Source organism: Vicia villosa, linkage group LG3 (assembly GCF_029867415.1).
Source record: "Vicia villosa cultivar HV-30 ecotype Madison, WI linkage group LG3, Vvil1.0, whole genome shotgun sequence".
In the NCBI taxonomy this organism is placed as follows: domain Eukaryota; kingdom Viridiplantae; phylum Streptophyta; class Magnoliopsida; order Fabales; family Fabaceae; genus Vicia; species Vicia villosa.
The window spans coordinates 81159723-81173628 of record NC_081182.1 but is presented as its reverse complement, the minus strand read 5'-3'; the positions used below and the strand labels follow the sequence as shown (position 1 = coordinate 81173628).

General features: G+C 31.1%; 2 protein-coding genes across 2 annotated transcripts; both read right to left on the bottom strand.

Moving 5' to 3' along the window:
* Positions 1-221: 221 nt before the first annotated feature.
* LOC131658407 (uncharacterized) lies at positions 222-8046 on the bottom strand. The gene is made up of 2 exons (XM_058927703.1): positions 7854-8046; positions 222-1042 (listed from the first exon to the last, which is right to left on the bottom strand). Exons 1-2 carry the CDS (start codon positions 8044-8046, stop codon positions 222-224), a joined length of 1014 nt encoding a protein of 337 aa, XP_058783686.1.
* Positions 8047-10806: 2760 nt separating this feature from the next.
* Positions 10807-12065, bottom strand: LOC131656192 (protein DOWNSTREAM OF FLC-like). The gene is made up of 2 exons (XM_058925953.1): positions 11794-12065; positions 10807-11290 (listed from the first exon to the last, which is right to left on the bottom strand). Exons 1-2 carry the CDS (start codon positions 11948-11950, stop codon positions 10956-10958), a joined length of 492 nt encoding a protein of 163 aa, XP_058781936.1. The 5' UTR covers positions 11951-12065; the 3' UTR covers positions 10807-10955.
* Positions 12066-13906: the final 1841 nt, after the last annotated feature.

The following is a 13906-nucleotide window of genomic DNA, read 5'->3' as shown; positions in this document are numbered from 1 at the left end:
TTCCATAACTTTCCCTTTGTCGTTCAAGAACCTAGAAAAATAAGTAAAAATTTAAATGTATTCTTCTATGTTTGAATGAAATTTACAAGTTTAAGTTAATAATTGTAGTATTTTCAATAACAAACTCATTGTACTAACCTCAACATCACCGCCATTTGTTCTTTGACAGATATATCATGTGACTCATCAATAAGCACAGAGAATTGTCTATCACCAAGCTCTTACATAATCACCTTCGTAACTTCATGTGCACAACACGTTGCAAGCTCCTTTTGAATGTCACCGGAAGTCATAGTGCAATTTTTTGGACCACGATCAAAAGCATCTTTTTCATCATTAGATTTTACCCAATCCACCATCTCTCTAAAATTTACCTTGTTTAGAGAAGTAGAGATTTCATCATGGCCACGAAAAGCATTGCCTTGTGCTAAGAGATATCTAGTACAATCTAAAGAACAAGTTAAACGGATCTTATACAATTCTTCTGATTCCCTAGTTGCTCTAGCAAAGATACTTGTCAAACTTTGTCTTTGTTTATTATAATCATCATAGTGCTTCACACATGAGTTGTGCTTACTATCATGACTACCAATAAGATCTTTAAAGCCTTTAGATGCATGCTTCCAATCCTTAAATTCGTCTTTGTTGAAGACTTCATAACCAAAGTGTTCGGCCCTCCCGGGCGGCTTAAAGAGAAAGCAATAAAAACAATAAGTTGCATCCTTCGACTCACTGTATTCAATCCATGTATAATTCTTATACCATGCTTTACAAAATGCTCTTGAATACTTCCCAAATTGAGTACGAGGAAATCTTGCTAAATCTGGTTGCGTTGGACCCTTCAATATATATGCCCTCCTCACTTGGTCTTGAATATCCGGAGCATACTCATGAATTTGTTTCCTACATCCTGGATCACACACAATCTCATTTGGATTAAAATCATTGGCCACATTAGGTGGCGTTTCTTCTACTTCGACATCCGGTTGCTTAACATTCACTTTCTCAATACTTGTTCTAGAAACCAAAAACCTCCTCATCTCTGAAATGTAATGATTCAGTGAAACAAATTTTTAAGTAAACAATTTATAACACACAAATTGACAAGACCAAATAATTAAATAAAGTAAATAATGCATAACAAAAAAATTAAAAGATAATTTTATTATTATGAATGACCTATTAAATTAACCAAAATCTTTGATACTATATTAGAACCCCAAAAAAGAGAGTAGAATTTCTGTTAAAATAAAAACTAAAATATAAATATTAGAAGAAAAATTGAACTATCATTCAGTCTAAATTAAACTATGTAAAATTGACCTATATTGAACTATGTAAAATTGACCTATATTAAACTAGAAAAAAAAAGGGTAAAACAAGAAAGGTTGGGTTTACAAAAGGATAAAACAAGAAATTGAACTATTAGAAAAACTGCAGGATAAAACAAGAAACTGAACTATTAGAAAAAAATTTGGTTTTCAAATTTCTATTGAACAAGGTTGGGTTTACCATTTACACAACCTATAAGGGTATATTTTTACAACATTTATAACTATATAATATTGTATTACTATAAAACTAATAATAAGATAATTAGACAAATTAAGAAGCATGTTACCTTTGCTAGTGTGCTGGAAAGTGACGTATTGGAGAGAGAGAAATAGGAACAGGGCAGCAGCAGGGGAGATTCAAAATTTGTTTTCGGTACTGTTTAGTTTTGTTCTTTTTTAATTAATTAGATTGGGCCTGTCTGGACCATTGCGTATTCATCTGTTTTAATTTTTACACCCTTATTTTTACTAATTTTGCCCCTAGTTTCCTTTAAAAATCGGCTATTAAATTTGGGGGAATACAAAGAAAATAGGGATTGAGCCCGGGTGCGTGTCCGGGCTTGCTGGGCTATAGAACCGCCCCTGCCCACCCCTACCCGTAGCCATACCCGCTTGTTTTAATAGGTAATTATCCGTGTTCATACCTATACCTATTTTGCAGGTTTTTATCCTACTCATTATAGACACTTTTATAGATATCCATAGGATATGAGGCAAATTGTCATCCCTATTAAACACGATATATAAACAATATACCGTCTTTATAATTATACTTAAAAAGGGATAAATATAATATTTCTTTTAGTCTTATTTTTTTAAAAAAGTTAATTTTTTATATACATTATATACCATTATGTCTAGACCATATAATAGGAAAGAGAGAGTGAGTAATCTTTAGAGTCAAAATTGAGGATAATATTGTAATTTTTATTAGCTAAGATAATATTTTATTTTATTATAAAAGTTGTTAAGTCAAAATTGAGAATAACATTGTAATTTCATATATATTCCACTAAATAGCATTTTATTTATTTATTTATTTTTATTAATTAAGATATTATTTTATTTTTATTATTAATTATAACATTATAATTTCATATATATTATACTAAATAGCATTTTTTAATTATATATTTGTTTTTATTAGCTAAGATATTATTTTATTTTTATTATTAATCATCTTAATTTATTTTATTATTAATTAATAAAAATGGTCATTAATTTTTAAGTCATAAGAAAAATAGTCCATTAATTCTATTAATTAGTATTGAGTTATGTCAATTCATTATTTTATTTCATGAATTATATAAACTATATCTATTATTTTTATTTGATTATTAATTAATTAATAAAAAAAATCATGCTCGCTGAGGTCTCTCACCGCAGCTGAGCCACAAGACTTATTCATTCACACAACAAACTATTACTAAGACTTTTTAGGGTGCAGCTACCATGCATAGATAAAAATCTATGCACCGTGCATAGATTATTATGAACTCTTGGATCATTGGATCAAATCTAGACATTAATTGTTATTACTCAATACTCAATACTCACCACTCAATACTCAATACTCAATACTGGATTAAAAATAAAATACAATGGCTTAGATAGACTTATGCATGATGTATAAGGAAAAACCTTATGCATATTAGCCAAAACCGACTTTTTGTGTATAAAAAATATACTTTTAAAAAAATAGTGACTTTTTTTTTTTGTACATCCTACCTAGTTTCTACATCCTACCTACTCTAACCACCTACCCCCTTCAATTCAACAAAAATGGGGTCAAGGCTTAGACATTGACATTTTCTAAAGCCATGTGAAACACAACCATGAGGAGACCCATTCACACAATCAACAACCCCATCTATATCTATATTGCTAACTGTAGCAGCAAAAGAATATGCTTTCATTGTTGTGAGTCAATGTCTCGAGAGAAAAGTGAGTTAACCACCATAACGGTGCCGTATTAAAATAGTTATAATTCATAAAGTTCATCTTCGGTTCTCCACCTACCTCTTCAAGTTTTCCTTGTCAATTTTCGAATTTTTTCCTGTAATGCCACAGCCATGAAAATAATTTTCCTCAATGCCACAGTTTGGAAAATAATTCCCACTATGCCACGGAATGGAATCATGTCAGCCAAATGGAGTGGCGTAAACCTTTTTTTTTGTTTTCTTTTATTTAAATACTTTTTTATTAATATATTTATAACTTATAAATCTAATAAATATTTTTAATTATTACAAATTAGTTTTAAATAATAAAAAATAAAATAATTTTTTAAAAATATAATATAAATAATAAAAAACAAAATACTAATTTAAAAAAAATATATTATTATACATAATATTAATACAACTTAATATTTGTAGTAGACAACAATGCGTAACTAGTTAGAGGTTCTGCAGTATTTGGTCGATGCGGACATTTTTTGCGTATATATTTTTTTTGACAGATTCCACAACGTCTTTTTATTTTTTCAACTGTGTCCATTTCAGTCCTAATCCGAGTGTTGTTCGGGGGATCTTCTTTAGGAATATCGGTGAAGCTCTGTTCGTATTAGGGCTGAAATAGACACCTTTGAGAATAAAAAGACGATGTGGAATATGTCAAGGAAAATGTAGATGCGCAAAAAATATTCGCATCGGCCAAATGCAGTAGGCAGTTTTTTAAAAATCAGACCGGACACCAAACCGGTGAGGGTACTGAGTCACTGGTTCATTGGTTGAACCACTGGGTCAGTGGTAGAACCGCATGAATAAATCGGATTAAATCGAATAACTCGGTTAAATAAATCGGTCTCTATACAATACTATATATTTATTAAATCGATCGAACCGGGTGACTTAGTCTCTAAAAAATATCACAACACCTACACAATTTTAAAATCTTAAAATATCATAATTTCATATATTTATTCTTTACATTCAAATTCAAAATATAATCATTACTCACAATAAAATAATATAAAATATAAATAAATTTTAAATCAGGTTTTATTACAAACAGAAAAAAAATTGTTTCAAATAAGGTTTGAATAAAAGTCTAATTATATTTTTAATATATTTTTATTTTTTTTAAAAAAACATGAAAACGACGTCGTTTTGTACGGAAAAAAAAAAGCATGCATTTGAACCACCGGTTTTCTAAAATCGCCGGTTCACCGGTTTTTCCAATTTTAAGTGGTTTTGGCCGGTTCAATAGCATACCTGATCCAACAATCAGACTAGACCGGTGACTCCTCTAGTTCCAGATCTGACCGGTCCGACCGACCGATTTGGCCCAATTTTTAAAACACTGGTTGCATGTCCTTCTAACTAGTTACGCATTGTTGTCTGCTACAAATATTAAATTGTATTAATACCATGTTTAATAATTTTTTTTTTAAAATTAATATTTTGTTTTTATTATTTATATTAAATTTTAAAAAAATTATTTTATTTTATTATTATTTAAAATTAATTAAAACTAATTTGTAGTCAATTAAAAATATTTATTAAATTTATAAGATATAAATATATTAATCAAAAATCATTTAAATAGAAGAAAAAAAAAGCCTTACGCCACACCATTTGGCGACATTATTCAATTCTGTGGCATATTGGGAATTTTTTTCCAAACTGTGGCATTGAGGGAAATTGTTTTCATGGCTGTGGCATTGGAGGAAAAAATTCTCAATTTTTTCACCTTCCATTCTTCATATGCACACCATAAAAGTTAAGGAAATTGATTATCTAACTTTGAAACCACTAACTTTCTCTAACTTTAGTCCATTTTGATAGAGAGAGAAGAGAGAAAGAGAATAAAAAGAGAGGGAAACATAATGTAAGAAAGATGAGTCTTAGAGAGAGAGACAAAGTTAGAGGGAAGTTCCTACCAAAAAGTTAGATAATTCATACCCAAGAGTTAACTAGTTGTGCTTTGAAGAAGGGTCCAATAAAAAATACAATGTAAAGATTTTTAACTAGAGTGCAAGATTATATATCAAATTTATAATATAAAAAAATTAGATAGGTTAAAGACTCATCATCCGCACAAGAAATATTAGTTATAAATATACAAAATTTATGAAATAAAAATGATTAAATGTATATCAAAATAATTATTGTAAATAGTATATTTCTTCCGTCTTATAATAAGTATTTTATTTTAACATGAAGTGATGTGAACTATCTTGTTAGTGTAGAATAATATAAAAAAAAAAAAAATGATTTGTCAATAAACGTAAAAGAGGTAGTGGGTAAGAGTATCTTTCTAGTTTGGAATTGGTTTTTTTTAATAGGATGAAACCGGTAAATGCAATTTCTTCAAAAATAGTAAGTATTTCATCTCACCCTTTCATGGTAATTAGAACTATTCAACAATATCATCTTCATCTTTGTATTTAACTCCATCGTTCAAACAAGTAAAATAACCCTTAACCAAGAGTTCTGATGTCACTTTGATGGGAAATTAAGACACATTAACATACCAATATACAGCGGATATAAAATTCCCCACAGTTGTAGGAACCTTGAGGATCAACAACAAATATAAGACGACAAATAAACGCACAAAAGAACACTGATATTTTTAACGTAGAAAACTCCTCAATGTGAGAGTAGAATCCACGAGTCTCCAGATCAAATAAATAGCTCCACTATAATCAATTGAGAGTACAAGATATTTTTAAAGTGATTCACAAACAAGTGCTAACAACTACAAATCACAAAGCAAAACTAACTTACAAATAAGAATCAAAAAGCTGCAAAATAATCCAAATATGCAGCTCCAATGCGAGGCACATATCTCTTAGCTTGGACCTTGTTTTCAAATTCTTAACGGTCAATTAAATACATAAGTTATGAATATGCCCATAAAATTTTAGCTCGATCCGGCAGTGAATGAATTGAGGATCGTCGATTTAGTGAGACTGGTGCAGTTAAAACGGGAATGAGTTTCTCTCCTCTTTTCTCTCTTTTGAATCCTTATTTCATCTCTATCTCTCTTAACCCTAAATTGAAACTCCTCACTTAAATAAGTGAGACAAATGAAATATTCATATTTTTGTCTTTCTCCATATATCAAGGGAGCCTAGGCCCAACAAATAAGTGAGACAAATGAGATATTCATATTTTTATCTTTCTTCATATTTAAATTTTAAGCATTTTAATTGCTAATCAACTTTTGGTTCAGTCAAACAATTTGTTTCCACTTAAGCCCAATACCATTTGTTTCTTCTAACAAAAATTCTGATTTTCTAACTCAAACAAAATTCTTATTTGGGCTTAATATTCATTGGGCCAGCATTGCATTACTTTTATGCACCTTATTTTCCAGCTTTGTACCCTTATTCCACTTAATTGTTTGCTTATTTTTTTAGCATTTCTTTTGCATAAAATAATAATAAAAATACATTCTTATAACATGAAAAATACATCGATATGACATGTAATTTTTTTCGCTCCCTTAAGATTTTTTAGTTTAATTAATTAAATTTCATTTACTTGATTAATTGAATTAAAATAGTATTTGTAGGCCATTAAAAAAATGCATGTTCCCTTAAGAATTTATCCCATCCAAAATCCTTAAAATTAGGTACCTCGTCTTTGTATGAAAACATTAGAATCAATTCTTCCCTCTTACCATTTTTGCTTATATTACTCGTGAAAACAAAAAAAATCTTTTTTCTTAATAAAACTCAAAATACATTTAAAAATATGGTAGTTATGGTATGTCACGAGCCTTAAGTAGATGGGGAAAGGTGAACGGGGTATTCTTTAACTCACCTTAGAGTATTTTTGTAAACATGACGTCGGGCCTAGTTGTACAAAGTATTCGCTCCTATCTCGCAGTCTTTAGTACGATATGTATCACAAACAACTTTTGCAATAAAAGGATGAAAAAAGAGCTCGTGGATCAGCTACCATGTCTATCCTACAATCAACCTTCAACCAATCAAACGTAACATCTTGCCTTAGGGCTTTTCAATTTTAAAAGCTTTTTCGAAAATGGCGTGTTATTTTTCGTTTTATCGCAATACAGGTAACACATAAGTCTCCACACAACGAGCAACAATGCCTAATGCTAGAACGTGAATGTTAACACCGTCCACTAAAAACAACCAACAAATAAACGCTTACTAAACGAACTACGGAGCTCTGATTTCTTCATCGCACTTTGAGGATACGTAGGCACAGGGTTCAAAAAATCTTGGCGAGTTCACTAATTTAAAACTTTCTTTTTCCCCCTCTTAGCAAGTAAACCCTTGGTTAACAACACCCTTAGAAATGAAAAAAACCAAGTAGATCCCATTGAGTACAATGGATGTGAGGGGTGCTAATACCTTCCCTTTGCATAACCGACTTTCCTACCCGAGTTTGGTTGTGAGACCATCTTATCCAACCTTTGGGACTTTCTCGATGTTTCTCCCTCCCTTGGGATAAATAAAGTTCGATGGCGACTCTATGTTTTTTCACGTAGCGACACAGGAGAAAATCTAATTAAAATCACCACCCTTTATTTGACGAAAACCTTTCACCACTAATCTAGCTTTATACCTTAGAGACTTAGAGTTGCTCTCATGTTTAACTCCATAAATCCACTTGTTTTCCAAAGTCCTTTTGCCTTTAGGAAACTTCACTAAATCATAAGTGTGATTATCATACAATGATTTCATCTCATCATGCATTGCATCCAGCCACTTTTTATTTTCATCACTTTCCATGGCCTCTTGAAAATACTCAAGTTTTCCCTCGTCATCAAGGTCACATGCTCATCAGAATTATACTTTGTAGAAGGTTGTTTATGCTTGTTAGACCTCCTAAGTTGAACTTGAGATGATTCTGGAGCTTCACCGAGAATCTCATCTTGTGACATATCGCTACCCCTTTCATCATAATTATTTAGAATATCTACTTCATCTTCAAGTTGTTGATCATCAACATAATCATATGTCTTACCATTCTATCATCGCCATCAATAGCATCTAGATTATGACTAGGTAACCAAACTGGATCAACATTAGATAAACTAATATCTTTCTTGGGTGTAGTCTTCTCTACCTTATCAATTTCTTCAATGTTTTGGTCTTCCATGAACACCACGTCGTGGCTCCGAATAAGATTATTCCCTACAGTATCATACAACATGTAATAAAACTCATCTTGCCCATAGCCGATGAAGATACATTATTTTAACTTTGCATCCAACTTGGATCTTTCATCCTTTAGAATATGCACAAAAGCCTTAAAATCAAAGGATCTCAAATGAGGATCATACTTGACATTCTTTCCAAACCAAAATTTGTCTGGAACTTCCCAGTTCAAAGCAACAGTATGAGTGAGATTAAGAACACGCATTATCATGTAAAGTGCCTCACCCCAATAATTATTTGGCAACTTAGCTTCAGAGAGCATACACCTTAATCTCGTAATTAGTGTTTGATTCCAGATCCTCAAGCACCACATCCTCATAAATCTCCAGATCATCTACAACTTGTGTCAGCGTCTCCCCTGGTTAATGTGAGGACCATTGAAGAAAGTACCAGTGGTGGAAATATAAAACAACAATGAGACATCAACCAATGTGTTAGTCATCTCCCCAAATGGAAGATAAAAGAATTATGTCTCAGGATACCACCGCTCAACAAAAGCTGACAAGAGGGAGGCGTCGAGCATGGTAAGTGAGCACTCGGCAAACTCCAGCAGGATAAAATCAGTAACAGTACGCCTGACCTGCTCAGGCATCTCCCCCTTTGGGAAGTTCTTCAACTTCGAGTCATGGGATGAGACCTTCAGCGTCAAACGCTCCTGTAAGAATCAAAATTAAAAAAAAGGAAAGATAATCAATCGAGCCATAATGAATAATTTACAATAAAAAAATATAACATATATAACTCGCCCTGCCATATACGGAATGCGACATGGTCAACATATCCTGTTAGCACGAACTTGTTAGTAGGTCCTCTTGGAAAGGCTGCATCAATGTGAACTGATGGCTCTGTAGACGCACGTGTTGTGGCATTTGTATCAGCAGGAGACACTTATTCAACTGTTGTAGGCGCCTCCTCAACAACCACCTCCACAACGGATATCTGCGTTTCCACATCGGATACCTGCTTCTCCACAACCGATACCTCTACAACTGCCTCCTCCACAACGGGTACAGACACATTTGGCTCCTCCACAGGTACCTGCTCAGCCACAGGCACAAGTACATGTGTCTCCTCCGTAGTAACAACTTTAGTAGTCCGGCATTGGGATGGGCGAAATTGTGTCTTTTTAGTCATCCTTTTCTGTGAAAATCGGTCGGAAGATGTCTTCCAATCCGTGGCTGGGAAGCCTCTACTTCATTACTCTGAGGCTGAACTTCCGCTCTATCAACAACTATGCCCGCAACAAAACTGTCTCTACCCCTCCCTAGTCCTCATTTAAACAAATAATGCAAAAAAAAAAAAAAAATTAGTTACAAAATGAACTACTAAAAATTTTAAAATTTTCGATAATTTTTTTTTAAAAAGATTTAACTACCAAAAATTTTCAAATTCGAATGCCTAAAAAAGCACTGAAAATTTCAAAAAAATTACTACGAAATTCCTGAATTTTTCATGAATTTCTACCAGAGATTTTGCAAAATAATGGAAAATTCTTATTGTTTTATAAAATTTCCGATAATTGCCTCCAAATTTCTAGTATCACCCTGGAATTTAAAATTTTCGATAATCTCTTTTAAATTTTGTAAAATGGTAAAAAATTTATATTTTCTCTTATTTCTAGTGGTGTGATTTAGCCTTTGTGCTGAGTTTCTCCTCTGCATATGCAGTTTATCACAAGTTTGTTGTATACTTGTTGTATAGTGCTTTGTACATGGTACATTTCTTATGCTTGGCTTTGTTAATGCATTCATTTTATTTTGCTGTTTCAAAAAAACATTTTTTTAAAGAATTTTGCAATTGCCTGATCTGCAATGCGAAACACATGGAGAGTGGTCGTAGTGATGCGAAACACATGGAGAGTGGTCGTAGTGAGGCACAGTGCGCCCTGAACATGTGCGAGACAAATGGTCAAGAGTAAGATAAAAATTAAAAATTGCTCTTGAAGAACATTAAAAAAAATCTCATAAATTATATGCAACTCTTGACATTTATTCATAATGGTTGGGAGAAATGGAGAACTACTCTCTTCTCTATAAATGAATCTTTTTGGATCAAACAAGATACAAATGCAAAACCAAAAGACCGTCAATCAAATGGCAAACCAAACGTAAAATGCCATTGACAAACCTTGACACTAACACGATTGGTCAATACTTTCCCTCGTTATTAAACACTTACAAAGAATCAAAAGTCAATTCAATATTGGCTCTATGCAACAAATCATTACTAATGATAAAATAACGCCATTCACCAAACGAAACCATTCTATAATGAACTCATACATATATATAAAAACACAGTATATCACAGTAACAGAGCTGAAGCTAAATCTTCTACAACAAGACAGATAAGAATAATATAATTCAGCATTGTCCAAATCAATACATACGCATATAATAAACTGACTGTTGAGTTAACACTCATCAAGATTGAATAAAATAAACATGATAAAACCCAAATCCAAGTAAATAAACTAGGACTTAATTCTCATCATCATCCAACTCATGCATTTTCTGGAGTATCTCAGCACAGCCAGAAGCAACTTCATTTGCCATGAACAACATAGCATTGGCAAACCTGTCATTAGATGAAATCCCATTGTAACGGGTGAGAATAACGCGTGCTTGGTCGCGCCCTGGTGTAGCTTCGCTACAACTATTCTGAGGACTGCTTACGAGCTTCACATCACACACATTGTCTGCACGATCCTGGTCAATGTACATGGTATATTCTCCAGATGAGTCAGTCTTTCCTGGCTGTGAGTACACTACTTTGTTGGTGATCCTATCCTTGCATTCCAAGGCAATCTCAGCACCTAAACAGATTCATCAAACATAATATTGTGTGAACAAACTAATTTTAAATTTAAGTGATTTTTTTAAAAAGCTGAAACATTCGGACCCTATATATCAGTAGTCAAAATAATCTATTGTTTCAAATAATCTGGTTTGAAACTTTGACTATGCAGGCACAATTTAACATAATACTAATAAATAAACCACAGAAACTAGCAATATTGTATTAAAAATAAAATAAAATTTTATGACTATATTAGTAGATCCAACACACTGCAGAATGAATGGATAGATGGAGTAGCTTAATTTCTAAGCAAATCTATTTCCCTATATTAGAACTACGTGTAAAGCCATATCAGATCAGATCTGATGCTCCACCGACACCTTAGAAAAAGGAGGTCCGTATTACCGATATCACCGTGTCAGTATCGTGTTTGAGGTGTCCGTGCTTCTTATCTAAAAAACAATAGAACTTAGTTGCTGCTTTAAAAGTAGATCTGAGATTTTAAGAGTAAGAAGTTACCAGCAATGTGAGTTATGGCGGAGGTTTCATAACCAGTACGGCAAAGGTCACACACGACACGACCTTTCAAGCAGAGAGGGTTCTTGGCTGGGCGGATGGCTGAAACCATAGCTGGAAGAACAAACGCAAACAACAACAAAGCTAGTCTTGAAGCCATAGTGAGAGAGATTGACAAAGTATAATAGAACAAGAAGAATGAGAAATGAGAAATGAAAGTAAAGTAAATTGAAAATGAGAATGGGATTTGAGGTTTTATTTTCAATTAAAGGGAGAGTGTTGATGAGTGGAGTAAAGTTGGAGGATGGGAAAAGATAAAATAAAAGCGCGTGATAAATGTTCACATGCGGTTGAGTGTATCGTAAAGGAACATGGTCTTTCTATTATAACGTGCCACGTCATGATCATGGAATCTGAAGGCTAGTCTGTAAGAGAGAATGGTGGTGTAGAGAAAGATAGAGAGTAGAGGATAAAAACCGTGGCGGTGTTATTATTATAGTTATTGTTATAGCTGGCTTTGTCGGTGATCCATGTGACTACAAGTGGACACAAACCGTTGATTTCAACCTCTAAAGTGAGGGTATATCTATGAATGCCGCGTGACGCGCCGATAATTTTGCCTTCATCACTTTCTTTTTCATTTTCGGATAGTAAATTGAAGTCTTTTATAAGTAATAATATTATATTCATCCTACTAATAAATTGTCAAAAATTTATGAATTAATATATAATTTTAGTTTTGTTTTTTTTATTTAATTTTATAGTGTTACGTAATGTCGTGTATAAAAAGTATAAAGAAAGATTTTTTTTATAAAATTTCAAATAAAAATTTAATTTAAATAGTTATTTTTAAAATATTATATAAAGTATTTTATTTTTTATTAATTTTTTTTTTATATTAAAATTTTAAAAAATTACTTAATTTTGAAACTATTTTAATTTCTTTTTCATATAAATCATTTTAAAATACCATTAAAAAATTTGACTATGTTTTAGTATCAAATAATATTTATTTACGTTATCGAAAGTAATGTTTCGATTTAGAAAAAACGAATTTAAAAAATTTGTAATATTTTAAAAATGATTTTTAAAAATCTATTTTTAAAAATATAAAGAAAAATATGTTTTTTTAAAGCTGAATCAAACAAACTCTAAAGATATTGTAGTATCCGTATAAAATATTTTACATCACCATCTAATAATAAGATTTTATCATTCATCTATATTGTATTAATATTTTTAAAAATAAAACTTTAGTTTAGCAAAATACACATTCTTTATTGATTGATAGTGTAAAAGTATTTATTATTATGAGTGTATTTTCTTTCAAACATTAATTTATTATTTACTATACATTTATTATTATTATTTAAAATTAATTGGTCAAAATAATTATTATTTTCTTTTAATTTTTAATTATTTAACTTTAAAAATAATTGTCACTTTAAACTTTTTTAAGGGAAATTAGGTAATACCAATAAAGAAAATAAATTATATTTAACTTTCTTTTTATAAATAAAATATATTTTAAATAAAAAAATAAACTCTTTTTAAAAATTAAATAACAAAATATGTTTTTTCGTAAAACTTTCCGAATGTAATCTCTTTATATATTTCTATTTACTTATTTATGAAGAAAAGTTTCATTCAACGACGTAGTCTTTAACTTTTAATTATTTATATCAAAAATATAAAATATTAATAAAAAAGAATAAATAATAAATAATTGTAATTAACTAAAATATAAAATATAAAATATAAAATTTTGGCATATTAATTTCAAAATATCATCCAATATTACCACGATATCATCCAATATCACCATGTGGACAATATTTTTTTGTTACATTGACGATTGACAATATTTTAGGGATTATGCAATTTGTTCTTGTAATTCATCGTTAATGTTTTGTTCGTTTTGAGATTTTTAGGGGGGTGTTGGTCGACTCCTCTATTGATTGCCTAATGAGTTACATTAATGGACAAATGATAGGTATATATGTTTTAAATGTTTTAGTAGTTGATTTAGGAGTAATACAATTAGTATCGAATAGGTTATAACTAATCTTTCATTCCCTAATTTCAAACAATAGCCTATTTTCTGGGTCGTTAACAT